Source organism: Oncorhynchus kisutch, linkage group LG1 (genome assembly GCF_002021735.2).
Source record: "Oncorhynchus kisutch isolate 150728-3 linkage group LG1, Okis_V2, whole genome shotgun sequence".
Lineage (NCBI taxonomy): Eukaryota > Metazoa > Chordata > Actinopteri > Salmoniformes > Salmonidae > Oncorhynchus > Oncorhynchus kisutch.
In genome coordinates this window covers 73067450-73079576 of record NC_034174.2, presented here as the reverse complement: position 1 = coordinate 73079576, position 12127 = coordinate 73067450, and the positions used below count along the sequence as shown (strand labels likewise).

Sequence of the window (12127 nt, the reverse complement as noted above, 5' to 3'; positions counted from 1 at the left end):
AATCTTAATCCTAACCCCAACCCTAATTCTAACTTTAAACCCTAAACCTAAAATCATTTTTTGCAAGTAAAGCAAAATGGCCTCACTTCTCTGAATTTTTGTTGGTTTACTATTCTTGTAAGGACTTCTGGTACTTACAAGTATAATAAAACGTGTACATACACACGCACAGGTAGGCTAAACAAGCTTTAGGCTATTTATCTTCACCTCGCCCTTTGGCCAACCTAACCAAATCTTTGACCGAAATCTCATTCTGATTCTGTCTGGCGCTAGTCAATTCAGATACTACTGGTCCGGTGGCCCGGTCCTGCCAAATTGTGTTGCATCAGGTCGAAGCAATAGGTATCAGTACCGTGGGGGCAAACAGGGAGCGCGCGCGCCAACAAAAAAGACGTGACGAGGCAGCCTATGAGCTGTTACGCAACCACTGACCCACTAACACACATTCTAGAGGGGAGAGGGAGAGAAACTGGAGCAAGCGCCCAACATAACAGTCGGGACTCAACGCAAAAGGGGGAGACACTGCTTCTAGTAAGATACAACCAGACAGACTGACCTCAGAGCAAGTAAGAGGAGCTAGAGCTGCTATCGAGCGCTTTTTTAATTCTCTCAGACAAATGAAACATCTAGCTATTTGATCATTTCTGCTGAAAGAAATAGAGGATACGAGCCAACTTCAACTGCGGAAAGCGATTGCTTTGTGTCCGGCATTGTGCATTTTTTGCTGGAGACACGTCACTTGTTCGTAAAAGGTGCGTTGGAGTCCTATTGATGTGCTTAATTCTGTGCGGAAATGTTCGATTGGTTTGAATGCTGGATAGCAAATTATTTAGAATTTGATATTTGTTTAAAAGTGCAACACTGTTGGGAATTCAGATTCTCATTATGCTTTTAGGTATGGGTATTGTTCACATGCGGGCGACTCGCCCCTACCGGTAGACAGCCACTGTATGTGTGACTTTGACTTATTTGTAGTCATTGTGGTTTATTTTAAACCAGTTCCCTTTCCCAATTATTCATTCATACTGTATATTTCTCAAGCTTAGAACATTCTCAGTTTTAATCAAGGCACTGTATTGTAAAGTGGTGGATGTTGTTGTAAAGAGAAGCCGATTCACATTGCTCAATGCGCTCAATGTCAGGTCGGGCGTTTTTTCCCTCATGGTATTTGTTCAATGGATGGGTAGTAAATCCACTGTGCAATAGATTGGAAAATCAAACCGTTTTTGGGGGTGGCCTCTTGCTGTGAAGAACATTGTCTGGAGTTATTGTAGTTTAAAAGACGTTTTTTATTTCTTTACTTTAAAATATTTGTTTTATTGACATGTTGCTAAATCTAAAAAGCAGGTGTGTGACCTATATTTTATTTATGAAGTTGTCATTAATAGCCTTGATAAATCTAATAATATATAGGTAGGTTAATTATAGGCAAAGTATACTGAAAACGAATAGAACATTCTTTTTTATTTTAGTGCAATAAATTGTCTATTGGTGCAGGCAAGTTCGTCATTATTGATGTCGTTCCTATCGGTGACCTCCTTTTGTCGTGTTGTAAGTCAGACCCTCAGACATTCCATGTGCCTGTCGAAGATGTTCGGACGTCACGTGTAGCTTTTCTCTGGAACTTGGAACAAGAGCGATTACTAGCTGTAAGTCTTGCGTTTGCATCCATTCTATGCCATTAGTCATTTTATGTGATAAATATTTGGTCAAAACTAGATGTCATGGAATTTTGGCACAAAGGATAGTTATAATCATGTTATTACACATCTATAAGCAGTCCATAGAGTTATTTTGAGGGGGGCTGAGGGGTGGTATGGCATATGACATAATAGCTATGCACTAGTAAGCTACGCAGTAGAATGAGAGGAGGAGAATGAATAGAATCATGGTCTTTCATGGGGGCTGGGGGAAAGTTTGCAGAATTAATTCATAGACAGAGATCTGCAAGCATGTGCCTTGATATTTAACAATTAGGAATATCACATGTATTTCTTTTTTCATTTGTCCCCCTTTTTTTTTTAAATCTAGAGGTATTTGTATTTAATTGACCTGTTGCAAAGTAAAAGCAGGTGTTGCCAATCGAGACTTGTGCCCTGAGGTTTTCACCGGCCATATGTTTAATGTTTAACACTAGCCTGTACGTGATTTCCCATAGCCTAAGCAGAATGCGTTACAGTCATCCACCAGTCAGTACAACTATATTTGCTATTTATATATTTCTTGCAAAATCTGTACTCAAACAAAACACTCAAATCCTATTTAGGTGTAATTATACCTGGTGGTATAATTCCGGTATTTTCTGCCAGTCTATAAAGTTGCTTGTTCCCATGGGATCTTAATGGGACGAGCTCTATTGCGTAATTAAGATAATAACCCAAAACAGGGCTTGTGTGTGTTGCGTTGTCCAACTCCAGGACATGATGCAATAGAGGGAAACCCCTCCGTCGGCAGAGCAGCAGTCACCGAGCCTTTTAGGCTGCTGCCAGTTGGTCTGTTTACAGAACAGCCTTTCTTTCCCAATGTGAATATTGGACAAACCAGTCTAACTCAGACTGGAGGAAAGCAGGATGTGTGGAAAGACTCAGAGCTACATTTTGGTCTGCAACTCGGTTCACTGTGACATGAAACATAATCAGGAGGGCGTTTCTTTGACTTTGCCACACAGCCTCATTGAGCGAATTCTGATTAAGTGTGTACCTGCCTGGTACAAGCCGGCCATATATAAAAACACTAGAAGGCAAACGTGTTGGGGGCTCGTAGTACTTAGCTGACTCCTGCCACTCTTAGATATAGCCTCTGTGGAATCTGAAGCAGCGGAACACTTTGGCTGCCCGATAGTGAAGTCACTTTTAGGGTACTTTAATCTAGGCTATAACCTTGAAGGATGCTTGGACTTACACCTAGCAAACAACACCCCTCATTTTATTGCAAGTGAATGGAGAGCAGAAGTCCATGTTGCAGTATTACAGATCTTTATGGGTAGGAAGTTGTAGAGGGATTAGAGATGTTTGGCACAGGTTTGGTGCAATCTATATTGGTCAGTTGGAACGTATTGGCCTATTCAAATGACGATAAGTACATCCTAAATGGACATTGATAAGAACATTGATAAGGAAAATTGAACATAAAGAATGTGCATTTCTCTAGTTGCAGATGGAAAACAAGGGGGTAGCCTAGTCTCCAAGCCCATGTGACAGAGAGGACGACATGCTTATATAGAACTCAGAGTTGACCTGGAATGTCTCCCTAGATTCTAGGTGCCTTTTCTTAGAAGACAAAGCCAGAACCTAAAATGGAGGCACCCTGACCGGCCTCTCCACCACATGTCCATTTATGTGGGTGGCTCATCATGTCTTGGAGATTGAGGGGAAAAGGGATGCTTTGCATTACTCAGTCTTGCCTTTGGGGGGTCAAAGGTGATGGTGAAACGCCTGAGAACGGCTTTGGCTGTGCTAACATTTCCCATCCGTCTTTAACATCTCCCCCCAGCTAAACTCGCTGGTGGTGAAATCCTAGCTGTGAGTGAGTCATTCCTACAGCTTGATAATTGTGTGGGAAGCAAGGGAGATTCTGGCTTTTGAAAATCTTCAATGCTTTTTTCTTTGTATTATCCCTTTGGAATGATAATTTGGCTATAGCATCCAGTATTTACCTCAATATTACAGAGAGAATTCAACCTCTAAAATGTACTCACTCTGACCTCCAGTGTGTGACCTGTAGGTGTGGCTAATATTTCAGCATTAGGCAAGCTCTGCTTTGTAAACTTGTCACAATGACATTCAGAACACTAGCACATCAGCCCGGTCCTCACAGCTCTATGAAATATGTTATGTCGGATTTTGACATGGAACATGGGTGTGTGCCTTCTGACGTCAATGCTTTTTTTTTTTTTAAGTATCTAATGCATGCTATTTATCGTCTGCATAGAGATAGAGTAGCATAGAGACCCCTCTCGGTGTCAAATATAGTATCCAGGAATTCGTGTTGCGTATCAATCATCAGGGGTTTTATAATCCGATTTTGCGCTGCTGACGTAGGCTCTTCAAGTTTAAAAAAAATGTTTTTTACAACGTACCGCAGTGTCTGTAAAATTCCTTTAATGTCGTGTCCACCAATTGAATTCATCTAAGCCCTTCTCGTCAGCCTTCCTCCCCAATACCCCTTCTCTATCACTCTATTTTTAGAGCGCTCTGTAATCCCTCCCACCTATCCATTTTCCTCCCTCTCCAGCTCTATTTACCTATTTTATGGCACGCAGTCAAAGGCAGAGAGCAAGCTCTGTTTAAATCAAATCACATTTATTTGTCACGTGCGCCGGATAGAACTTTACCATGAAATGCTTACTTATGAGCCCTTTCCCAACGATGCAGAGTAATAAAAAAACACAAGGAATAAAATACACAAGAATGAAGCTATATACAGGGAGTACCAGTACCATATCAGTGAGGTAGAGGAAAATGCGCAGCGCTCCGTTTTTAGGTCAGTGGGACACGCATTGGCGCTCTCTCTCTCCCTTCTTTTCATCGATGAGTGGAAACATTGTGACATTCCTGACATTCTAGTTTTCCCTCGCTACTTTGTTTCTAAAACATACTACACCCTCTAGTATTGTGTCTGGGCGAAAACCAAAACCGAGACAGAGAAAGAGATGGCTCATGTGGTGGCTTTAGATCTTTAGGCTTTAGATCAGATCCCAAAAATAAAACCAGACCTTATTTAGTCTTACTTGAGCTATTGTTAGATATAGTGGTGGTAGCCTGATAGTGGTAGCAAATACCAGAAATTAACAGATTAAATACCTAACATTAGAAACAATTTTGAATCTATAGAAAAAGAGATAAAATAAGATAACAATATCTGACCAAAAGCTTCTGTTACTGATCTACAGGTTTTCCTGTTTGACTAAAATTTGAATCAATAAGACAGCAACCAATCAGAACAGGCCATCATGATTACCTCAGCGCTCTGTTTGATCTGTTATCAGAATCACAAACGGCAACGGACTCTGTCAATGTTTTGACTGATGCAGTCTTGTTGGCTCAGGGAGTTGCTTCAGAAAAAATAATGAACTAGTAATTGTAACACAGTAATGACTTAGATAGATTATTAAGTTGAATCCTCGCAGATCTGTTTTTCTAGTGGAGAAATAGAACATCTAGATAGGACACACTGCCCTGTTAAGTGATGCATAATTAATGTCTCTGAATCATCAGTGCAACAGATCTGGAATTAGCGCATTTACGTTATGTAACATCTCGATGAGTCAACTGAACTGCTTATGCAGCAACACCACCGACCGATGTTGGTGACTTGTGAGAAAAGGGGATGTTGAGCAATGTTTCCCGTCGGTAGGGGCACAGAATGCACTTGATACATACTAACTAACTGTGGTTGTGTAATACCTGGCAGCCTCTCTAGCTGGCATTTTATAAAGGAAAAGAGACCGTGGCTCTCTCCTCTGGTGCCGTTGGGGAATCACAGCCAGTTGAATAACAAGTCATATGTCAGCTTCAGGACATCAGCCCACTGTTATGACACAGCAATAAGTCACAAGTTAGTGATTCTTTGAGTTGACCTCTTTGATGGATAGACAATTCATCAAAGAGGTCAATTGTGCCATAAGAGACCAATGTGACCTCATAGCTACATTTAAAAAATATCCCGCCTGGCAACTGATAAAGGTTATAGAGGGACATTATTAGAGGTCGATACATAGATGGTTTGCGCTCCTTCCCTTTCTCCCTCCCTGAATGCCCGTCGCTCAGTAACCGCAGCCCTGGCACTAGGTCAGACTGGCCCTCTTATGTGACTGTCTGGTGCAGCGCTGTTACACAACACTGTACAGAGAGCGCTTTAGACAGCTCAGAACCTCTCTTACCTGCACAACCCGCCTATTTGTTTTATTTGATTGAACCTTTATTTAACTTGGCAAGTCAGTTAAGAACCAATTCTTACTTGCAATGACGGTCTACCGGGGAACAATGGGTTAACTGCCTTGCTCAGGGGCAGAACGACAGATTTTTACCTTGTCAGCTCGGGGATTCAATCCAGCAACCTTTGGGTTACTGGCCCAACGCTCTAACCACTAGGCTACCTGCCGCCTAGCAGCCTCTGAGCAGAGTTGACCTATATCCCTGTGAGTGGAGTGGGTAGGGTACCGGTCGTGCTGCTGCCTTACTCACCCTCCCTCTCTGTATACCCCCAGGCTGGCCCACCTCAATACCCCGCCTTCTCCTCCACAGAACTCCAATAAGGGTTACGTCTAGAAAAGGAAACTCCTTTTGAGTATGAGGGATTGTGAAAGGTGATCAAAAGGAATGTTCAGATTCAAATCCAAGATGAAACATTTTCTTACATAATGTTATGATTATGTCATAGTAGCTCGTATACTTTCTGGGCACAAGCAAATGGTGACATGCCAGTGTATGAGTGATGGCAGATCCATTGCAGTTTGGATCAAGTGTCAGATTCGCAGTTATGAAGTCATGTGAACTCCAGAATACCCTGAACTAATCACATCATGAGTTTCTAGGTCTGTATGTTCTGTCTCGATCATCACCATTGTACAGTAGCATTGAAATACATTGAATGCCTAATGTATGTCACAGTGGGAAGGCATAGTATTTATGGTAACTAATGAATGTTCTCTCTCTTATTCTCTCTCTTTCTATAGTGTGTTTCCTCGTGAGCGATCCCAGCCTACAAGAAAAAGTATTCCAGTAGACCAACTGACCTACTTCACTTCTGCATCCTAGAGACTTCAAGGAATACAGAAGAACCTACTTTGAAACTCACATTTCACAAAACTTTGTCACGTAATTTAACCAATGAGGTTCAGCCTTAGAGAAGCACAAATACATCACCCCGAGTTTTTTGCAGATCCTGCGACTTAAAGAGAAAGCTAATACAAATAAGTTCTCTCTCCAGCGAACTTTCGTCCTCTCCCTTACCCCCATTTGGCCTTAATGCCAGATCACCAATCTGGTCAAAAGGACTCAACAATGGAAAGCCTGAATCTTCACTTTGCATCTCCCAACAACAACAATGACCTGGACATAGACTCATACTCTAACTACAGCGAGAGCCTCCCGCCACTGTCTCCCAGACCCGGTGACGATGACGTCCCGCGCCGCCAGACCAAAGGCGGCTCAAAGAACAGCATGTCCAGCCGTCGCAAGCGGGAGTTCATCTCCGACGAAAAGAAGGACGCCTCCTACTGGGAGAAGCGGCGCAAGAACAACGAGGCGGCCAAGCGTTCCAGAGAGAAGAGGAGGATGAACGACATGGTGCTGGAGAACCGTGTGATGGCGCTGAATGATGAGAACAGCCGTCTGAAGACGGAACTCCTGCAGCTGAAGCTTCGCTTCGGCCTCATCAGCACTGCTTCCTACATGGAGAAGAGCCAGCAGCTCTCCAACAGCGGAAACGGACAGTCCAGTGCTGGTAACCCCTACTTCTCCAGTAGCGGGTACTCCAGTGCCTGTGGTAACACTCTGCTGAACTCCGACTCGTCCGAAGCAGAACAGTCCACCAGAGGGGAACGCCACACCCCACTCCCGAAATACTCCCCAAGAGGATCCCTCTCCGACGGGTGCATGTCTGACGACTCTTCCAGCCCTGAGCCCATGGGCTATGAGATCAAGATGGAGTCCAACGACACTGACATGGATGCTGGTCTCCCCACTGGGATCTCCTTCAACGGTGGCCACCAACACAGGTCCCAAGAGGCCGACTGTGCCATGGACTTCCACCACAACCACCAGAACAACTACCGCGAGGAGTCTGCCAGCCCAGCACCCCAGCAGGTAGCGGCCCCAGCCCAGAGGAGTGTGATCCAGATGTACCGCTCCCCCAGCTCCTCCTATATGGAGAGCCAGAACCAGAGGCAAGCAGAGGACATGGAACAACAACAGTCCCAGGTCCAACAAAGCAGCCAGTCCGAGAACACAGAGACCATCACAGAGGAGGTCCAAAGGTACCGAGCCCGCGAGGAGCAGCAAAGACATCAGGAGACACAGAGAAGCCAGTACAGCCCTTATCAGACCCAAGATGGCGGCCACAAGGAAGGATTCGCCCCAGAGCTCCTCCACCACAGTAGAGAAGAAGGCAACAAGTCAAGCCACTCCTCCAACCAGCACCACATCAACAACGCCTATCTCAGTACCCTGGATGAGGAGGAGCCCCCAGTGCTCACTTACGAGGGCGGCCCCAGGGCCGGAGAGGGCTTCTACACAGAGTCCCAATCTGGGAAAGACACTTCGTCCAGTGATGGTGATCAAAGGAGCTCAGACAAAGAAGGTGGTTCCACTAGCGATGATGAGTCACCGTCATCTTCCTCTTCCGAGGTCGGAAGCTACAACCAGAGGGCGACATCACAGATGGCGGTGCCACAGAGTCAGAGTGGAGACGATCAGGCCACCTACCTGCCCCACAAGCTCCGCCTGAAATACAGAGCGCTGTCCAATCAGGGGGAGGTGCCAAACAGAAGCCCCGCCTCCTCCACATCCCCCCCGCCCTCTCATCCCCAGCATCCCTACCTGGCCCTGCCTAGCAACCACCAACAAGGCGGCCATAGCAATGGGGAAAACAAAGAGGCGGGGAACGAGTCAGAATTCTGCTAGCAGAGGGAAGCAAGAGAACGAGAGGAGGTGTGGAAGGAATGCAAAAAGGGATCCAGCGCAGGGAGGAAGAATAAGAGGTGTGAATAAGGGAGCACCAAAGACTCTTTGAGATACTGCGACCAACAACCAACCTCAGTTTTGCTTCATCATCAGGTGTCTCGCTCCTTTTCACCCACCACTATGCCAACAGACACTCCTCTTCGATGATGATGATAATAATAACAAGGACAGTCAAAGTGATGTTCACAATCACCACAGACAGATTCAAAAGACTTGGTTCACTGTGTCGCCATGTTTTTATATGGACTCTTCCCTCACTCCATCCATTTATCCAATCCATGAACAATGATAATAATAGATCACGTATTGGTTCAGCAAATGTGGTGGAGTGAAAAGAAGGAGGGGAATGGAATGGATGGAACTCACATTTTCTTTCCTTCGGGAAAAGACAAACATCACATCACAATGGAAGGTTAGAATGAACGTTAAAATGGAAGGCTGTTTTCAGGCTCTGGTTTGAACTCTCAAGTGGCCAATTGCTTTGTGGGTGGTAAGGCATTCTGGGAACATTCCCATGACCAAAGAAACACGTCCAACCCCCCTGACAATGAGTTCCATTCTTCCTCCCCACCAACAAAACAGCTGTACCAGTTTCCGTTACTCTCTAAACACCTATCCCTGCTTAATGCAGAATAGCACACCTAATCATTTTTCAAGCACTTGGATTGTAAATAACTGTGATATATAAATGTACATATATTTAAATATATTTTACAAAGAAAAAAATGAAAAACAAGAAAAAAATAACAAGGAGAAATGGAAGTGGAAAAAGAGAAGCTATCAGTTTGTCCTTGTGAGTTTTTGTACAGTCCGTTCTCAATGTCAATGAAATGCCTCAAGTTGTTTTCTTAAAAAATGTCTGTATGAACCACCGCTGCAAGAAACTCTTTCTTTTAGATTCCATGTCACTAGCAAATGCCTGGAGCAACCTACCGTCAATTGACCTTTTACTGACCTCTTACACACACATACACACACACACACACACACACACACACACACACACACACACACAGAAAGCCCCTGTTAAGGCCAGTTACGAACATATCACAAGACTACACACTACACTTTTTGAACGGTAAAACCATGAATACAAAAGTACATTGCAATACAGAGCGCAACAAATTCTCAATTCATTAGACTTACTGATCATAGGAATCAAGTAGTAATTGCACTTGAGAAGCAATGGGGGAAACGACTCTCTTCTCACTCAAAGGTGCCTCTACTTTTCATAGGTCAAAAGAACCAATCCCCAATCTTGGCCTTTACATTGAGTTGCTTTATCAGCTGTGGATCATACAGGCTGTACTAGTTAAACGTCTCACATCCACGTGCCTGCCTACTGGCCGTTCTGTATAAATGTATAGTTCTCTATCTCTCTTGGATACTGTTATTATTATTATTTGATTATTATTTTCTATTTGATTCAGTTCTTTTGGGGGGTTATTGTGTTTTTTCCGTCCCCTTGTATCTTCCTGATTGTGATACTGTAATGTATGTATTTTACTCATGTCCCGATCCCTTGACATTTGTACTCTGTGATATTGTTCAACGTTTGTGGTTTGCCGGATGGTTAAGGAAATTGATTTTCCAGAAATGGGTAATGCAATGGTTATAATGACAACAATTCATTCTGATTGTTGAAAGATTGAAAACATTGAAAAATAAAAGGATGTTGAAAAAAACATAAATTAAAAGTATTGTTTCATGTGATTTTTAAAAACTTTTGTTGTGCTCTTTCTGGTCTAATGGTGAAACATAATTCACACACATGGTCATAAATGGAACACCGGTGAAATTGAGGGGAAAAAATATATATTTCAATCAAGTTGGCAGATGACTTATGCAGTTTAAAAGTAGACATATATTATATGACATATAAACCATAAACATGTAGAAAACTCCCCAAAATATGATTTATTACAGGACACATCTTAGCACAGAACACACTGATCATTACGACTCTGTCCTGTACTCCTATAAACACAGCTACAACTCTGCAACATAAATCTCTTCAGTATTTTAGTGTTCCTCCCTTCCTCCCTTCGTCCAGTACTGTACCGAACGAAACTTTTAAAACGAGTCCGTCAAACTCTACACAGATACAAACACAAATAGCTTCAGTATTCTAGTGTTCCCCATCTCCTCTCCTTCTTTCCTCTCCTTCCTCCCTCCCATCTTTCCTGGCAAAGAGGATTAATAGTAATGTGAGGAGCATCAGTGTGACACACAAGCACACTGTGTCCCAACGGCCAGAAATACACACACACACACACACACACACACACACACACACACACACACACACACACACACACACACACACACACACACACACACACACACACACACACACACACACACACACACACACACACACACACACACACACACACACACACACTGTGTCCCAACGGCCATGCCAGTTAGGGCACCGGAATCTAACATCCATGACGTAACCGTGGTGACCTACTTACTCATGTCATAAACTCTAAACTCCACCAACGGACACACACACACAAGCCGCCGGGCGGCAGAGTCCTGAGTACAACAAATAAACACACACTAAGCTACTACACACTCTCACACTCTAGTCAGTAATCACATAATGGGTGAGAGGCTTTTGCTCCTCAACATTTTGCAGAAAACTTTTGGGTTCAGTTTATATAATAGTGTGGCTACAGTGTATCATCTGTCTCTTGATAAACTAATATGCCTAACACAGTTATAATGTAGTACACTATAGGCCCAGGCTTCCTGTTATGGAAATATCCATATAAACTAATGTGCCTAACACAGTTATAATGTAGTACACTATAGGCCCAGGCTTCCTGTTATGGAAATATCCATATAAACTAATGTGCCTAACACAGTTATAATGTAGTACACTATAGGCCCAGGCTTCCTGTTATGGAAATATCCATATAAACTAATATGCCTAACACAGTTATAATGTAGTACACTATAGGCCCAGGCTTCCTGTTATGGAAATATCCATATAAACTAATATGCCTAACACAGTTATAATGTAGTACACTATAGGCCCAGGCTTCCTGTTATGGAAATATCCATATAAACTCATTTGGAAATAGTATAAAGCTCGTCTCTAAATGGATGGACCTTTTACTGCAGTGGGTTAAATCAGGGTCACACATGGTGTTTCTTTTGTTGAACCAAAAGTACACACCTCGCACACATGGTTATGGGCTCAAAAACAAGACGACATCTGTACCATGTCAGACACACAGTTGAAATGTATTACATTTGGAGTTTGCATCCCAATATTACACATCACAGAAGACTGAAACATAACAAAAACCGTTTGACATTTTCGGCTGCGTTTAAAAAAGAATGTTTATGAATTATGAAAGATATGAATAACATTCCACCCATGAGGCCACTAAGGTCATTTGACTGCAGGAAATGGGCTGCTACATGTAATT

The 12127-nt window shown here is 43.2% G+C and overlaps 1 protein-coding gene across 3 annotated transcripts; it reads left to right on the top strand.

Annotated features, from left to right (window-relative positions):
• Positions 1 to 444: 444 nt before the first annotated feature.
• nfil3-5 (nuclear factor, interleukin 3 regulated, member 5) lies at positions 445 to 10381 on the top strand. Of its 3 annotated transcripts, none has more exons than XM_031832495.1 (2): positions 445 to 752; positions 6677 to 10381. In XM_031832495.1, exon 2 carries the CDS (start codon positions 6969 to 6971, stop codon positions 8622 to 8624), a length of 1656 nt encoding a protein of 551 aa, XP_031688355.1. In that variant the 5' UTR covers positions 445 to 752; positions 6677 to 6968; the 3' UTR covers positions 8625 to 10381. The 3 variants fall into 3 exon arrangements, with proteins under 3 accessions (XP_031688355.1, XP_020324314.1, XP_031688350.1); XM_020468725.2 differs by having other exon boundaries at positions 460 to 566; XM_031832490.1 differs by lacking the exon at positions 445 to 752 and adding an exon at positions 1629 to 1649.
• Positions 10382 to 12127: the final 1746 nt, after the last annotated feature.

Bases quoted from the DNA above. Each gene is read 5' to 3' on its own strand.
- nfil3-5 (XM_031832495.1), top strand. From the start codon at position 6,969: ATGCCAGATCACCAATCTGGTCAAAAGGACTCAACAATGGAAAGCCTG.